The sequence below is a fragment of the Bos indicus genome, chromosome 21, assembly GCF_029378745.1.
Source record: "Bos indicus isolate NIAB-ARS_2022 breed Sahiwal x Tharparkar chromosome 21, NIAB-ARS_B.indTharparkar_mat_pri_1.0, whole genome shotgun sequence".
NCBI lineage: Eukaryota > Metazoa > Chordata > Mammalia > Artiodactyla > Bovidae > Bos > Bos indicus.
In genome coordinates this window covers 67,795,528-67,812,523 of record NC_091780.1, presented here as the reverse complement: position 1 = coordinate 67,812,523, position 16,996 = coordinate 67,795,528, and the positions used below count along the sequence as shown (strand labels likewise).

The 16,996-nt window shown below is 56.4% G+C and overlaps 1 protein-coding gene and 2 long non-coding RNA genes across 3 annotated transcripts; 2 read left to right on the top strand and 1 right to left on the bottom strand.

Annotated features, from left to right (window-relative positions):
• The first annotated feature begins 2,933 nt into the window (after positions 1-2,933).
• Positions 2,934-3,604, top strand: LOC109575744 (uncharacterized). The gene is made up of 2 exons (XR_011562738.1): positions 2,934-3,020; positions 3,141-3,604. It is a non-coding gene; the product is annotated as an uncharacterized lncRNA (long non-coding RNA).
• A 64-nt stretch (positions 3,605-3,668) lies between these two features.
• On the bottom strand, positions 3,669-7,708 carry LBHD2 (LBH domain containing 2). The gene is made up of 3 exons (XM_019984030.2): positions 7,625-7,708; positions 5,957-6,113; positions 3,669-4,909 (listed from the first exon to the last, which is right to left on the bottom strand). The coding sequence occupies exons 1-3, from the start codon at positions 7,694-7,696 to the stop codon at positions 4,809-4,811; spliced, it is 330 nt and encodes a 109-aa protein (XP_019839589.2). The 5' UTR covers positions 7,697-7,708; the 3' UTR covers positions 3,669-4,808.
• Positions 7,708-16,103, top strand: LOC139178266 (uncharacterized). Its single transcript, XR_011562739.1, has 2 exons — positions 7,708-8,761; positions 15,629-16,103. It is a non-coding gene; the product is annotated as an uncharacterized lncRNA (long non-coding RNA).
• Positions 16,104-16,996: the final 893 nt, after the last annotated feature.

The following is a 16,996-nucleotide window of genomic DNA, read 5'->3' as shown; positions in this document are numbered from 1 at the left end:
GGAGCTGACCTCGCTGGGGACGGCTGGGACAGCCTGTCCCTCCTGTGGTCAGACTGAGGCTCGAAGGAGCAGGCGCCAACCGGCTGGAAGTGGGCACCCAGCCCACGGTGTCCAAGCCCAGAAGGACCCCTCCCTCCAGGGCAGAGTTACCAGCACCAGCCCTGTGCCCTGCCAAGCTCATCTTGAGAGCCCCTGTGCCCTGCCTGGTGCTAAGAGCCCCGAGGGCAGACATGGGGCACCAGAAAGAGGGAAGGGACACAGTGACAGCACAAGGAACATTGTAAGCCACTCTTCAGGAGCTGGGAGAAGGACAGGGCCCCAGAGGACAGACAGGCTCGAAGTCAGGGACAAGGAGGGATGGCAGGGGTCAGCCCGTGAGGGAAGGCGCGGAGGTGGGCCTGAGACTGATCAGCCACGAGCATGCAGCCCACTTCCCCACGGTGGCTCCAGTTAAAGACATTTAGTGGGAAGGGTCACTGAGACTTCCCAGAAGAGGCAGGCCCCACACCTTCCTGGGGGGATTCCGCTGCTGGCATCCTAGGGAAAAAAAACTTAGGGAAAATCCAGGGAGGACAGATCCAGGCCTGTTCACTCGGCCTGGAGCCACAGGGCCATGGCGCAGAGCAGCGGAGGTGCTCCAGATAGCGTCCTGGAGAGAGCAGACACAAGCCTGTGGGCCATCCCCAGGCTGCCAACGCAGACATTCATTTTCTCAAAGTTCTGGGGGCTGCAAGGTCCCAGATCAAGGTGCTGGCAGGGCTGGTTTCTCCCGAGGCCCCTCTCCTGGGCTGCGGCTGGCCGTCTTCTCCCTGTGTCTGCACATGGTCATCATTCTGTGGGTCTGTGTCCTGACCGCCCCTTCCCATAGGACATGGTGGACCAGGACCCACTAAAATGGGCTCGTTTTAACTTGTGGTTGTCCGACAAGTCCCTAAGTTGTGTCCGACTCTCTGCGACCCCGTGGCTCTTTAAAGACCTATCTCCAAATACAAACCCATTCTGAGGCCCTGGGAGTTAAGACTTCAACAGAAGGAAGTTTGGAGGATAAAATCCAGCCCACAGCAGACTGGAAGGCACCCAAGATGCTGCAGGACCTTGTGTCATCTGCAGACAGACCATGCTGTTCCTGGAGCTGCCAGCACCTCCTCCAGGAAGCCCTCTAGTTTCCTCTTGAGTCATTAGATCCTAGATCCCTGGGTTCCCCTCTGTGCGGTAAGGCCATCAGAGTCCCAGCTCAAGCCTGTGAGGCACCGGCTACTTGGGTGAGCCGTCCCCCAGCTCAGGCTAGCCTGCCTGCTGGCTTCCTGTCCCATGCGTCTCTCCAACGGTCAGAGGCTAACAGATCAGAGGGCCAAGGACAACTCTTGACAGAAGGAGGGGTCCCCGAGGAGACCACCCAGGGCCCTGGGACTTTGTGGGGTAGCTGGTCCCCACCCCTGTTGCACTGGGTCACCAGCTCAGAAAGAAACAGGAACCTGCTACGTGGCAGACAAGTCCAGGTCTCTGCCTGTGAGGCCTGGGTCTTCCCATGGGGCCACGCGTGGGCACTGGAAGGTCCTCAGTCCGCCCCTCCTGTTCTCCAGCTCAACGAGGCTCATCTGGGTGCTGGGACCTCCCGTTGTGGGTCACCTCCACTTCAGAGCCCAGGATGGGGGGGGTGGTTTCTCCCAGACAGCTGCCAGCTGCACCCCACCCCTGCCCAAACCTGTGCCCACTTTTCAGCACAAGGCTGGGATGTTTCTTTTGTCCTATTTCTAGGTGGTTTTCCCCAACTTTCTCAGTAAAATCCCTTCAGCAAAGTCCCAGCCTTGTCTCAGAGGAGCCTTGGGCGCAGGGCTGGTCTGGCCTGGGTCAGGAGAAGGCTGGGCTGAGGGGGCAGATGGAAAGGGGCACATAGCTGGGGACCCAACGATGAGAACAAGTCCTGCTGCCTCGTGCTGGACTGCACCGCCTTCAGAGAGGCAATCCTGAGTCAGCCTCAGGTCGTCGTTGCTGTTCAGTTGCTAAGTCCTTTCTGACTCTTTTGCGACCGACCCCATGGACTGTAGCCCACCAGACTCCTCTGTCCATGGGGATTCTCCAGGCAAGAATACTGGAGTCAGTTGCCATGCCTTCTTCCAGGGGATCTTCCCAACACAGGGACGAACCCAGGTCTCCCCCATGGCAGGCGGATTCTTTACCGACTGGGCCACCAGGAAAGCCCAAGAATATTGGAGTGGGTGGCCTATCCGTTCTCCAGGGGATCTTCCCCACCCAGGACTCGAACTGGGGTCTCCTGCATTGCAGGCGGATTCACCAGCTGAGCTACCAGGGAAGCACCCAGCCTCAGGTTATTTCTCCATAAAACGAGGTTGCTGTTGGGATCCAGTAGGTTTACCTCGGCAGAGCCACCTGGTGCCCAAAACTGGAAGGGGAGGGACAAGGACCACACCACCGGAGGCCTAGCCCGCGCCCTAGAGGCTCCTGGGGAGGAGCCAGGCTAGCGCACGCTGAATGCTGCTGCTGCTGCTGCTAAGTCGCTTCAGTCGTGTCCGACTCTGTGCGACCCCACAGATGGCAGCCCACCAGGCTCCCCCGTCCCTGGGATTCTCCAGGCAAGAACACTGGAGTGGGTTGCCATTTCCTTCTCCAATGCATGAAAGTGAAAAGTCAAAGTGAAGTTGAATACAGAGGCCCAAAGTGCCCGAATTCCAGCTTCACTGCTGCGGGGCCCAGGACAGAGCTCTGCCCGGGAACAGGACACCGAGGCTCGGGTCTCTGCCCCTCACCGGCTGTGGGCCTGCGCGAGGGACAGTGCCTGTCTCCGAGCCTGGATCTCTCAAGCCGAAGCCGGACGCTGCGTTGCTTAGGTGTCCCTGGCCCGGCCTGACAGTGGGCGGGACCGTGGAGACGGGGCGGGGCTTCCGGTGGGCGGGGCATACGCCTGGCACCGCCCCCTGCACCTATCACGGCTTCTCGCGGGTCAGTCGCCATGCGCGTGGACTCAGCCCGCTCTGGTCGCTACAGGGCAGGCCCACAGGGTAAGGCTCCTCTGCCCCGCCCCACCGGGCTTCCTCCCTGGGCCTGACTCCCCCGTTCCCCTGCTCCCGGGGCACGACGGGGTCCCGGGACCCCCAGTTGAGGCGGCGTCTCTTCCCCAGATCTGCCCTGATCGGTGGTGAGCTCGAGGGTGGCGTTGCGGGCATGCTGGCGCTTAGGTCCCAGGCGCACCGGGAATTCCGCCTCAGCCCGGCTCTTTATCAGCCGCGGGACCTCGGGAACGTCGCTGTGACACCCTGCCCGGGAGGGGCGAGGATGAAATCTCAGCACCATCCCCCGCCACACACACACATTCCACACCCGGAAACCCCCGCCTGGGAATGACTCTCGGCTTGCTCGAGCCCTGGACCCAAATCCCCCATGTCCGCAAGTCCTGGCAAGGCTTTCTGTGAAATGTCTGCCACCTGCCCCCTTGTGGAGGCGACAGGAAGGGCCGGAGGAGGACGGGAGGGACCTTGAAGGACAGCCCAACCCCCTCAACCCCCCACCCCAAGAGGAGCCAGCCTGGGCCTGTATACTGGCCACAGGTTTAAAATTAAAGCGGGCTGCCAGGCAAACTTCTGCACCTCCGCCTCCCACCTCTCCTGCATTTGGGAGGGGGTGGGGGTGGGCTATTTTTAGAAGGCAGGCGGGTTGGAAAGTGCTTTATTCATCCTGGAGGTTAGCAAGGCCTCCGGGAGAGAACAGAGGGGCCTGTGTCTCCCTCTGCCTCCTCCATGCTGACCCTGACCTTGCACCACCCACTGGGCCTGTGGATTTACTGAGCTAACATTTACTCAGGGCTCCCCCTGCCAGGCCCTGAGCTTCCTCAGGCCTGGGTCAGGCTGGCCAAGGGCAGGGGGCTAGGTTGGGGTGATGGGAGAGAGGGTGGCACACCTGGACAGTGAGCCCAGGCAGTGATCAGGTTTCCACACCCCAGGTCCACCCTGACCAGTCAGCAGAGCCAAGAAGCCATGTCGCTGGACCCCTTGGAGGGACAGGCCCCTCACGTGGCTCAGGAAGAGGTGCTACCCAGTCTCCCACATGGACTGTCTGTCTGGCTGGGTAGGTGGCTTCCCAACTTCAGGAGTCCTGCACTAGTTGAGGCCAGCACTAGCCTCGGGCACCTCAGTTTCCTCATCTGTACAATGGGACTATGCAAGATTCAACCTGGGACAGGGCACCCCACCCATGTACCATTCCTGTGACCTACTGCACCCAGAGTGGGTAAGGGGTGACAGGAGGAGTCCTGCCCTCAGGGGCCAGCCAGGACTGGAGGTCCTAGGTAGAGGTGGGGAGGCCACCTGGAGGATGCTGGTCTCAGCCTCAGCTGAAGCGGGGCAGAGGGTCTCGGCAGGGCGCCAGAGGAGCGGACACGACAGCCGCACCAGCCATGCCCACGTCCAGTGTGGGACACCCAGTCACTCTGGTCTGGCAACCTGGGCTCTGAGCAGAGACCCTCGCCTGGAAGGCCACTGGCAGGACCCAAACTGTCCTCAGCCCCTGGAATCCCCACCCAGTGTGCCACTGACCACCAGGAAGAGCCTTTATTTGTGCTTCCCTCCAGAGAAGCAGGAGGGGTGTGACCCAAACCCTGGGCCGTGGCCAGGAGGGGGCGGGGGGGGCGGTGCCAGTGGACCTGGTGAGGCAGGAGGGGTGGTGGTCGGCTGTGCCCACTGGGTGCCCGGGCAGGCCCAGGCCTCTTGAAGCATCAGCCCAGCCCCTCCAGGGCGGAGGCCCCCTCTCAGCTGTCAGAGCCTGGCGACGGCAGGATCCAGCCGGTCCTTGTCCTACGGCTGGGCGCAGGGGGCCTGGCCCGTGGAGTTGGCACACTCGCCGTCGGTGTCAGCTGGAGCCTCCCCTGGTGCTCCCGGTGGACGCGGTGAGGGGGCTGAGGAAACACGCAGGCCTCCATGTCGGCGGGGCGCGAATTTCTGACAGGTTTGCCAGGAGAGGTGTGAGGGTGGGCAGGCCACAAGCTCCCCGCCGCTGAGGGGGCAGGGGGGTCACTGGGTGCGCGGCTCCCAGTGCAGGGGGAGGGCACGACCAGGCTCCAGGAGCAGGAGAACCTTGACCCCCGGCACAGCTACCAGTTTGGGGGTAGCCGACTGGGTGGAGACCCGGGGTCTGCCCCAGAGCCCAGGTCTCAGTGGTTACCCAAGGGGCAGGCCCTGGGCAGACCTGCTGGAGGTTGAGGGGACTTTTGGGAGAGGTGGCGGTTAAGGTGCAGACAAGCTCTTCTGGGCCCAAGCTCGGGGAGCGGCGGACCATGAGGGCTGCAGGGCTGGGCCAGGGGCCGATGGCGGAGGAGAAGAGGGCAGGCAGGGAGGAGCAGCCCCATCTGAGGCCGAATCCCCCGGGACTGACCCTTCGGGGCTCAGGGGACAAAGCTGCCCAGGGCACGGCTCACCCCTCGAGCATCCTCCCCGGGGGCCCGGCCGGCTGTTTCGCCTACGCGGCAGACTGACTCCTGGCTGATCCCTCTCCTGCCCACACATCCTCCTCCCAGAAACCTCCCTGGCCCCGGCAGCCCCTTGGCCTTTAACCAGGGCACCCACACCAGGACAGAAGCCTGCCAGCAGCTCCTGCACCCCCACCCACCCCGCCTTGCACCCACACCCTAACCCCTTCCAGGCCCTAGTGGGCAATGCACACTTGTCCCAAGGTGATGAATCGTGAGAGGAAGGGGAGAGGGGCCAGGACCGGGTGTTGAGAGGTGAGAGCAAGGGTGCACCTGTGTGCCAGGCCTGGGGCCACACCTGGACGAGGGAGACGCCTGTGCAGATGGTGGGGAGGGCGGCAGGAAGGCCAGGCAGGCAGTGCCCAGGCGGCAGAAGCTCACCGGGCGGGTGGATGGGCGGGGTGCAGGCTGGCTGGAGGGGTGGAGGACCGGGCGTCGGACCTCTCTCGGGACCCCTACGGGCCGCCCCTCACTCACCAGCAGCAGCCTGGGTCTGGGCAGACCCCCTCTGGGAGCCCTCTGGAGGCCAACGCAGCTCCCCGCTCTCCACCACACCCAGCTCGCTGGGCTCCACCACGATCGAGGGTAGCCGCTGGCCCAGCCGAGGGCCCTTCTCCCAGGCACCCACCATAGCCTGCAAGGGGGATGGACAGGGGGTCAAAGCAACAGTAGGCCTGAGCTCCCCACGGCCTGCCACGCCTGTCCTGCATTGTCCACGGGATCCCCCAGAGGGTCGCCGCCTTCCCCCTCCCACCCCTGGAGCTGGGGTGCTCAGCGCCAGAGCCACACGGATTCCACCTGGGCTCGGCCCTCAGGCCTGTTTCACAGAAGGGCCTGTTGTGTGAAAGGCCAAGGTCACACAGTGAGCAAGCTCAGGGCGTTTGTGCCTCCCCGGCAGGCAGCCTCCCACATCCCGCCGGGCCCCTTCCTGGGGTCTCTCTTACGGGCTCTTGGCCTCCTCCCAGCTCAGGGGAGCTGGGAAGCTGTTGCCATGGCAACCTGAGCAACTTCTCTGGGCTCATTGTTCAGTGCCCACAAGAGCATGCGGGGGCTGCCTCCCCAAGCCCTCCTGGAGCCAGCCCTCAGCATCTCCGCCTCCCATTCAAGGCCTTCCAAGGTAGAGGCCCCGAGGCACCCCGTGCTGCACGCAGACCTGCAGCCCTGACTCTCCTGCGCCAACCCACCTCCATGCCTTTGCTCCAGTCGGTTGGGCTGGTCCCCAACCTCTTACCCAAAAGGCCGGCTGCTTGTGCACTCTGCCTTCCCCAAAGGCATGTCGAGGTGGGGAAGAGCAGGCATACGGCTGGCAGGACTTTGCTAAATGGCCCTCGCACCTCCCCGCCCCCTGCCCAGCAGAACAGTCTGAACTCGTGTTTCAGTATACTGTCTGATCAGCCTTTGAACAAAGTACCGCAGAGATCCTGAAGTGTGTCGCTAGGCTGGGACTTCTGTGGGATCAGAGGGACAAGACCAGCGACCCCACTACGGCCCAGTGACTGGATCTCCTGGGCTCCACTGCTGGCCTTGCCCATCCAGGGGCTCCTCCCTGCCCCCACCCCGGAACCCTCTTTCCACCAACCCCGCCAGTCTCCTTCTTGCCCTCCTCCCGGAAGCCCTGCCGGGCCCCACCCAGGGCCGCTCCTCTGCCCAGATGGTACGGGAAGATCTGCCAGTGGAGTTTGGTGTCCACCCTCTCCATCCGCCCCCCACCCCCTGCCAGGAGGGCAACCCCAGGCTCCAGACAGGCCCTCGTGCAGCTCTGGGCTGTGCCCCCTCAGTGCCTGCTGGCCCCAACAAGGAGAAGAGCCCAACTCCAGACTCAGAGCGACAGGCCTGGGCCTCTTGGGCAAGAACCTCCCATGTTAGCTCCATCAACACCTTCTGGAGAAGCTGAGGCGAGAGCAGGAGACCCTGGCATGGCCTCACTCAGCAGAGAGCAGACTGACCTTGGCGCAGGCCCTGGGCTCCCCAGGGCTCCCCAGGGTGCTCCCTGAGTCAGGAGAGCTGGGCCTTCAATGACTGTGTGCATCAGATTCCTGCGGAGGGGCAACCACCTCCCCCACCCAGATGGGTAAACTGAGGCACGTGCTGTCACAGGCCAGGGCTTGAGAGCGGCAGATGGCCGGTCCCCAACCACACACATACCTCTGCTGCCGGGCCTCCAGCCTCCTTGTCTGGGCCCAGCTTGGGTGCGGCAGCGGGCCGGGGGCCACTCATGCTGCAGCTGCCGTCCGGCTGCATGGAAACAAGGAGCAGAAGCAGGGTGCATGTTAGGGCCCGGATGTAGCGCCCCGTCCACTCCTGGAAGCCCCAGACTGCCCCAGCCCACACCCACCCCACCCCAGGCCCACAGCCACTGCCCAGGCTGGGCCTCCACCACTGTGGCTGCCCGCCCAAGCCACCATCAGGGAGGCGCTGGACAGGCCCCAGGTCGGGGGCCCTAGGCTGCAGCAGGAGGGTCCACTCCTCCCCGAGAACAGACGCCCCACACACACACCCGACGCCCCGCCTTCAACACCCACAGCTGAAGGGAGACTGACCCCCTGCCTGCCTGTGGCCACTTCCCCTCAGGCCAGGCCCAAGCGCCAGGGAGCCTGGCCAGAAACCACACAGCGAGGGCGCTGGGAAGAGGGGCCCTGCCAGGACTGCTGGGCACCAGACTAAGACGTTCCACCTGCACCAGGCTGGGCTAGATCTGGCGGGCAGGCAGCTAACTTGGGCGCCGGCTGGGAGGCAGCAGGAGGCCTCCGACAAGGGGCAGGAGTGCTGGGAGGGCACCGGGCAGAGGGAGGGCGCTGGCCAGCCAGCTGCAAGGCTCCCGATGCCCTGCTGGTTGTGGGGGAGGGGTGCTGTGCACACCCAGCAAGAGGTGGGGGGCAGCTATTCCAGGAAATGAGTTCCTTTGACCAAAACCCAGCTTGGGTCAGCTCAGGTCCCGCTGGGACCCAGGGATTCTGGGGAGTGGGGGGTGGGCCACGTGCAGCATGGGGCCTCCAGGGCAGTGGGCAGCCAACATACCCACCCGAGCCTCCACCCAGTCCCAGAGCACGTGAGAGCCCTCCCCCAGCCCCTAGGCTCCAGGTCACCCCTTCCTGGGATTCCACCCCAGGATCCCAGAAGCTCAACTGGAGCCCAGGGCAGCCAGGACCAATCCCAGGAGAGTGGACTCAGAGATCCAGATAGAAAGACCAGAGGGAGACGCAGAAAGAACCGCGCAGGCCACAGAGAGGACGGAGGGATGACAGAACTAGAGGGCGAGATTGAGAGAGACGACAGAAAGAGGTGAGAGGTGATGGAGACACATGAGAGAGGGCGGCTGATGGAGACAGGCGGTGGAGCCAAGGGGGCGACGGGCGGTGGGCAGATGCCGGAGGGCTGCCTCCCCGCAGCCTGGCACCAGGGGCCCCTGCCAGTGGGGCATCCCCGCAGTGAAGGCTCGGCCACCCACACCTGCAGCGGCTGCCAGGTGTGGCGGGCCAGCCCATAGAGACGCTGCTCCAGCCCAAAGCCCGGCGTCCGGCAGCCAAGGGCTGGCTGTGGTCCCCACACCTCCCCTTCTCCAGGGAGCGCCGACTCAAACCCACTCCTCGCCCCTTCCTGCTCTCCCAGACGCCGCGAACCGTGGGGCGCTGGCCGGACGAGGGTGGGGAGGGGGCGCGCCCCGCGTCTCGCTCACACTCACCGCCAGCGGGTGCTTGCGCGGGGCCGGCACTGTCTGCTCCACCGCTCGCGGGTCTGCCCGCCCTGGCTGGGTCCCCGCCTTCCTCCAGCGCGCTCTCCGCCCACAGGCGCTCCCTCGCCCGGCCCCTCGTCCACACTCGCGCTCCCAGGTCCAGCTCCCAGGTAGCACCCCGCGCCATCTACCCCCTTGCCAAAACCGCAGCCGCCCAGAACCTGATCCTGGTCACTCGAGGCACACAGCCTCAAGTTTGAGGTTCCGGAATTCGGGGGGGGGGTGGAATTCAGGGTGACTAGATATATCAGAGCAAGGACACCCTCCAGTTGGAAGGAGGAGTGTAGAGGACAAGGACCACACTCGAGTGTGAGGGCCAGTGCGTGTGTGCAGGGAGAGCGTCACCACACCAGTCCTCTCTTCATCCCTGATTCCAGGCCCCCAAAGGGACAGTCTCATTCAGCCTGACGTGTAGACCTGACTCCTGAGGCCGGGATGCATGCCTGTTGGTCCACCCAGCCTTCCACCATCCGCACTTCACATCCACCATCATCTACCCAACATCCAACACCCAGCCCACACCCACAATCCACCATTCAGCATCCGCTACCCAGGCACTGTCATCTACTATGCCCATCTATTCATGTCTCTTCTACCATCCAATCATCATCCAACCACCAGCCAGCCTCAGCCATCTGCCATGCGTCCCCCACCACCAATAAACCAACAACTGTCCCATACAACCCACCACCTGACTTCCACCATGCAAGTTCCATCCACCATGCATCCATCCACAGTTTGTTGTGATCCACACAATCAAAGGCTTTAGCATAGTCAGTGAAGCAGAATTGGATACTTTTCTGGAATTCTCTTGCTTTTTCTATGATCCAACAGATGTTGGCAATTTGATCTCTAGTTCCTCTGCCTTTTCTAAATCCAGCTTGAACATCTGGAAGTTCTCAGTTCATGTACCGTTTAGGTTGGAGAATTTTGACCATTACTTTGCTAGCATGTGAGATGAGTGGGTTTGTGCTGTAGTTTGAACATTCTTTGGCATTGACTTTCTTTGGGATTGGAACGAAAACTGATCTTTTCCAGTCCTGCGGCCACTGCTGAGTTTTCCACATTTGCTGGCATATTGAGTGCAGTACTTTCACAGCATCATCTTTTAGGATTTGAAATAGCTCAACTGGAATTCCATCACTTCCACTAGCTTTGTTTGTAGCGATTCTTCCTAAGGCCCACTTAACTTCACACTCCAGGATGTCTGGCTCTAGGTGAGTGATCACACCATTGTGGTTATCTGGGTCATGAACATCTTTTTTGTAGAGTTCTTCTGTGTATTGTTGCCACCTCTTCTTAATATCTGCTGCTTCTGTTAAGTCCATACCGTTTCTGTTCTTTATTGTACCCATCTTTGCATGAAATGTTCCCTTGGTATCTCTAATTTTCTTGAAGAGATCTCTAGTTTTTCCCATTCTGTTGTTTTCCTCTATTTCTTTGCATTGTTCACTTAGGAAGGCTTTCTTATCTCTCCTTGTTATTCTTTGGAATTCTCCATTCAAATGGGTATATCTTTCCTTTTCTCCTTTGCCTTTCACTTCTCTTCTTTTCTCAGCTATTTGCAAGGCCTTCTGAGACAACCGTTTTGCCTTTTTGCATTTCTTTTCCTTGGGAATAGTTTTGATCACTGCTTCCTGTATAATGTTATGAACCTCCGTCCATAGTTCTTCAGGCACTCTGTCTATCAGATCTAATCCCTTGAATCTATTTGTCACTTTCACTGTAAGGGATTTGATTTAGGTCATACCTGAATGACCTAGCGGTTTTCCCTACTTTCTTCAATTTAAGTCTGAATTTTGCAATAAGGAGTTCATGATCTGGGCCACAGTCAGCTCCTGGTCTTGTTTTTGCTGACTGTATAGAGCTTCTCCATGTTCAGCTCCAAAGAACATAATCAGTCTGATTCCGGTGCTGACCATCTGGTGATGTCCATGTGCAGAGTCTTCTCTTGTGCTGTTGGAAGAGGATGTTTGTTATGACCAGTGCATTCTCTTGGCAAAACTCTGTTAGCCTTTGCCCTGCTTCATTTTGTACTCCAAGACCAAACTTGCCTGTTACTCCAGGTATCTCTTGACTTCCTACTTTTGCATTCCAGTCCTCTATGATGAAAAGGACATCTTTTTTTGGTGTTAGTTCTAGAAGGTCTTATAGATCTTCATGCTTCTGCTGCTAAGTCGCTTCAGTCCTGTCGGACTCTGTGTGACCCCATAGACAGCAGCCCACCAGGCTCCTCTGTCCATGGGATTCTCCAGGCAAGAACACTGGAGTGGGTTGCCATTTCCACCTCCAATGCATGAAAGTGAAAAGTGAAAGTGAAGTCGCTCAGTCGTGTCCGACTCTTAGCGACCCCATGGACTGCAGCCTATCAGGCTCCTCCGTCCATGGGATTTTCCAGGCAAGAGTACTGGAGTGGGGTGCCATTGCCTTCTCTGATAGGTCTTCATAGAACCATTCAACTTCAGCTTCTTTGGCATTTGTGGTTGGTACATAGACTTGTATTGAATGGTTTGCCTTGGAAACGAAACAAGATCATTCTGTCATTTTTTGAGACTTCACTCAAGTACCGCATTTCAGACTCTTTTGTTGACTATGAGAGCTACTCCATTTCTTCTAAGGGATTCCTGCTCACGGTAGTAGATATAATGGTCATCTGAATTAAATTTGCCCATTCCAGTCCATTTTAGTTCAGACTGGTTCAAAATTGTGAAAGGAGTACATCAAGGCTGTATATTGTCACCCTGGTTAATTAACTTATATGCCGAGTACATCAAGTGAAATGCTGGGCTGGATGAAGCACAAGCTGGAATCAAGATTGCCAGGAGAAATATCAATAACCTCATATATGCAGATGACACCACTGTTATGGCAAAGAGAAACTAAAGAGTCTCTTGATGAAGGTGAAAGAGAGTGAAAAAGCTGGTTTAAAACTCAACATTCAAAAAACCAAGATCATGGATCCAGTCCCATCACTTCATGGCAAATAGATGGGGAAACAATGGAAACAGTGATAGACTTTACTTTCTTGGGCTCCACAATCACTGCAGATGGTAACTGCAGCTGTGAAATTAAAAGGCGCTTGCTCCTTGGAAGAGAAGCTATGACGAACCTGCTGCTGCTGCTAAGTTGCGTCAGTTATGTCTGACTCTGTGCGACCCCATAGACAGCAGCCCACCAGGCTCCCCTGTCCCTGGGATTCTCCAGGCAAGAACACTGGAGTGGGCTGCCATATAGACAGCGTATTAAAAAACAGAGGCATTACCTTGCTGACAAAGGTCTATATGGTCAAAGCTATGTTTTTTTCCAGTAGTCATGTATGTATATGAGAGCTGGACCATAAAAAAAGCTGAGTGCTGAAGAATTGATGCTTTTGAACTGTAGTGTTGGAGAAGACTCTTGGGAGTCCCTTGGACACCAAGGAGATCAAACAAGTCAATCCTAAAGGAAATAAGTCCTGAATATTCACTGGAAGGACTGATGCTAAAGCTGAAACTCCAATACTTTGGCCACCTGATGGGAAGAACTGACTCGGGTGAAAAGACCCTGATGCTGGCAAAGATTGAAGGCAGGAGAAGGGGATGACAGAGGATGAGATGGTTGGATGGCATCACTGACTCAATAGACATGAGTTTGAGCAAGCTCCAGGAGATGGTGAAGGACAGGGGAGCCTGGCGTGCTGCAGTCCATGGGATCAGAGTCAGCAACAACAAAATGTATCCATCCATTCACCACCACACCCACCACTTACAAGCGTCAGTACACCAGGAAAATACCCTTCAGTCCTAAATAATTCACCATCCATCTATCCACCATCACTGACTACCTAACAGCTTTCCATCAGTGTTTAACAGCTGTCTATCCATCTACGGGTGGTTTACTCGTTCGCCACGTATCTGGTTGTCAGTCACTAACCTACGGCTGCTGTCCATTTGCCTGAATTGATTCACCACTCACCCATTAGTCCCCGGCCGGTCAGTCACAGTTTGTTGTTGTTTGCTCACTAATCTTGTCTGACTTTTTTCGAACCTATGAACTATAGCCTGCTAGGCCCCTCTCTCCGTGGGATTTCCCAGACTAGAATTCTGGAGTGGGTTGCCATTTCCTTCTCCAGGGGATTGTCCCGACCCAGGGATCAAACTCTGGCATTGGCAGGCGGATGCTTTGTTACTGAGTCACAATTCATCTATCCACAATTCAGTCACCAGTCACGCCCCATCCCTAACCCATTCATATGTCTATGAGCCACCATCTACCATCCACCCACTTCTTATCTCTGTTCACCACCCATCTATCCATTCATTGCCCATCTCACAATATCCTCTATCTATCCATCCATACATCATCCAGCCATAATTCATTATTCATTCAAAACCCATTCATGTATCATCTACCATCTATCCGTATTCATCCATTCTAGAAGAATTCATCGAGTGCCCTCTGTACACCAAGCATTATTTTAGATGCTGGGGACAGAGCAGAGAGACAGCACTGAGACCCATCCACCATTACAAACCACCCAGTAATTATCTGCACATCATCCCCCATTCATTATTCACTACTCACTCAATACCATCTTCATTTATCATCCATTCACCATCCATTTGCCATCTACCAATCTTCTTCCCTCTATAAATTAAACCATTGATTTATAATATGCTGCTGACCACCTACCATCCATCTGAAATCTCTCCACCATCTTCCCATCCACCATTCACCTTTCATGCATCTATATTCCAAGATGTATCTGTCATTTAGCCATCATTCATTCACCACCTAACTGACATCTCTCTATCCACTATCCACCTTCCATCTACATGTCCACAGCACACAACCCATTATCTGCTGACCCAGCAACCATCGATTTATTTGCCATCCATGCACCATTCAGCCACCATTTACTTCTCCACCATTCACGGTCCATCCATCAATCATGTATCCATTCACATGTATCTATTAATACCATCTAGCCATCCATTCTCTGTGGCTTAGATCCTTGACCAGCATCCCCTATTTATCCTCCATCCATCCATAATTCCATGATTCAGTTATTGAACAAGCATCCACCACTCACCACTTATTGCCTATAATGCACTATCTATGGATTATTTCAGTATAAATCAGTCCCAATTTAGTGTCCAAGTTCACGCGCCCTCCATCTATCAATCTATCCACTCATCATCACTTAAGTACCATTATAGATGCATCCACCATCCACCATCTTCTGAGCATCAGCACCAGGATCTACCATGCTTCCAGCACCCAGCCAACCATTATCTGTACACCAGCCTCCCACCCATACACACTTTCTGCCTCCGTCATCCATCTGTTAGTTCACCTCCCCATCCGGTCATTCATCCCCCACCAGCCATCTATCCACTGAGTGACTTACCCATCTATCACTCTGCCACACATTCATCTATCATCCTTAGATTATATTTGTGTTATCCCTACACATAAATACGAGTAAATCTTTCTCACTTCTCTTTTTCCACCACCCATCTCCACCCTTCACCCATCCACTCGTCTTCTGTCCATGCATTCATAAACTAAGCATTTATTTATTAATAACTGTTAATATTAAACATAAATATTAAACACTTATTACTCAGTGCTAGTGTGGGATTCTGGAATCATCAAGATGAAACAGATCCCATCTATATTCAGTCTGATGAATTCAGTCTGATGGTTAAAAAAAGGGAAATGTTACAATAGCCAAGACATAGAAAGAACCTAAATGTCCATCAACAGAGGAATGGATAAAGAAGACACACACACACACACACATACACACACATACACACACCCACGTGTGCACGTGCCAAGTTGCTTCAGTCGTGTCCAACTCTGTGCAACCCTGCGGAGTGTAGCCCACCAGGCTCCTCTGTCATGGGATTCTCCAGGCAAGAGTACTGGAGTGGGTTGACCAAGCCCTCCTCCAGGGGCTCTTCCCATCTCAGGGATCAAACTCGTGTCTCTTACATCTCCTGCATTGACAGGCAGTTTCTGTACCACGAGCACCACCTTGGAAGAACATATATATATACTGTGGGGCACTACTCAGCCATCAAAACTAATGAAATAATGTAATTTGCAGCGACATGGACAGACCTAGAGGTTATACTAAGGGAAGTAAGTCAGACAGGGAAGGGGAACGTCATATGATACGACCTATTTGTGGAATCTAAAATACGATACAAACCAACAGAGGTGTGAAACAAAACTACACTCACAGATACAGAGAACAGCCTTGTGTTTGTGGGGGTGGGGAGGAAGGGACTGGGAACTTGGAGTAGCGGAGGCAACTATTACATCTGGGATGGAGAAACAGGGCCATACTATGTAGCGCAGGGAACTACAGTCAGTGCTCTGTGACAGACCATGGTGAAAATATATATATATGCCATTTCCTTTCCCAGGGGATCTTCCCGACTCAGGGATCGAACCTGGGTCTCCTGCATTGCAGGCAGACGCTTTACCGTCTGAGCCACCCTGCTGCTGCTAAGTCACTTCAGTCGTGTCCGACTCTGTGCGACCCCAGAGACGGCAGCCCACCAGGCTCCCCAGTCTCTGGGATTCTCCAGGCAAGAACACTGGAGTGGGTTGCCATTTCCTACTCCAATACATAAAAGTGAAAAGTGAAAGTAAAGTCACTCAGTTGTGTCCGACTCTTAGCGACCCCATGGACTGCAGCCCACCAGGCTCCTCCGCCCATGGGATTTTCCAGGCAAGAGTACTGGAGTGGGGTGCCACTGCCTTCTCCGCCACCCTACCATGCTATATATATATATATATTCATCTGGATATCTGGGTCACTTTGCTCTACAGAAGAAATTAACACAACATTGTAAGTCAACTATACTTCAATAAAATAAAAATTTTGTTTTAAATGGACCAGGTCAGACAGAGAATGATCAGTGTAAAAATGTATATTGTGTCCGAATCTTGGTGTGTCCCCCTCTGGCCATGGGGTGGCCGCCATAGCTCTTTGCACAAGTTTCCAAAGAGGAGGCCCAGGGAGACAGCGTCAGGGCAGGATCAGCAGAGGCCTGATCTGGGCAAGGGGGCTGCAGCAGGGGCCGCCTGATGATGTGGGTGAGAAAAGAGGTGAGGTGCGAAAAGCGGTCGGCAGATACGATGCGATGCTGGGAGGAGCAGCCAAGGGACTGGTCCCTGATGACAGCGGGGAGCTCTGGGAGGGTTTTAGGCAGGCAGGTCTTCCAGTCAGCTATGTGCTGAGACAGGACCCCCATACACACATCCACCTCCTCACTGGACAGAACTTGAACCTCAAGGATGGTGGGGTGCTGTTCTAGGGTCATGCAGCAATGCTGGGGCAGGCTCTGGCTGCAACTACACCATCGCAACACCCTGGCACCCTGTGTCAGGAGAGTGCCTGCTGGCATGCCCCCACCACCACCCCATCCCCCAAAAGGCCATGTCACTTCCTTTCCACCTGGGCGGGATTTTCTCTCTCTCCTTGTTAACGAGGGTGTCAGCTGTCACCCAAGGTGCTGCCTTTCACCCAAGGTGTTAGCCGACAAGGGCTCCTAAGAGGGCTCTCAGGAGGTGCTCAGGGCCACTGAGGCTCCAAGCCCTGGTGGAGGAACAGCGGAATGGGGACAGGGAGCCTCTTTAAAGACAGACCTGGAGGCCCAGAGCTGAGCCCACAGCGGCCATCTTTGGGGCCAGTCTTTGCCTCCAGCCTCCAATTCTGCTTCTCCCCCTCCCTGCTGCCCTCCACCGTGGGCCCTTCTCCACTAGGGACAGACAGATCTGGAGGAGGG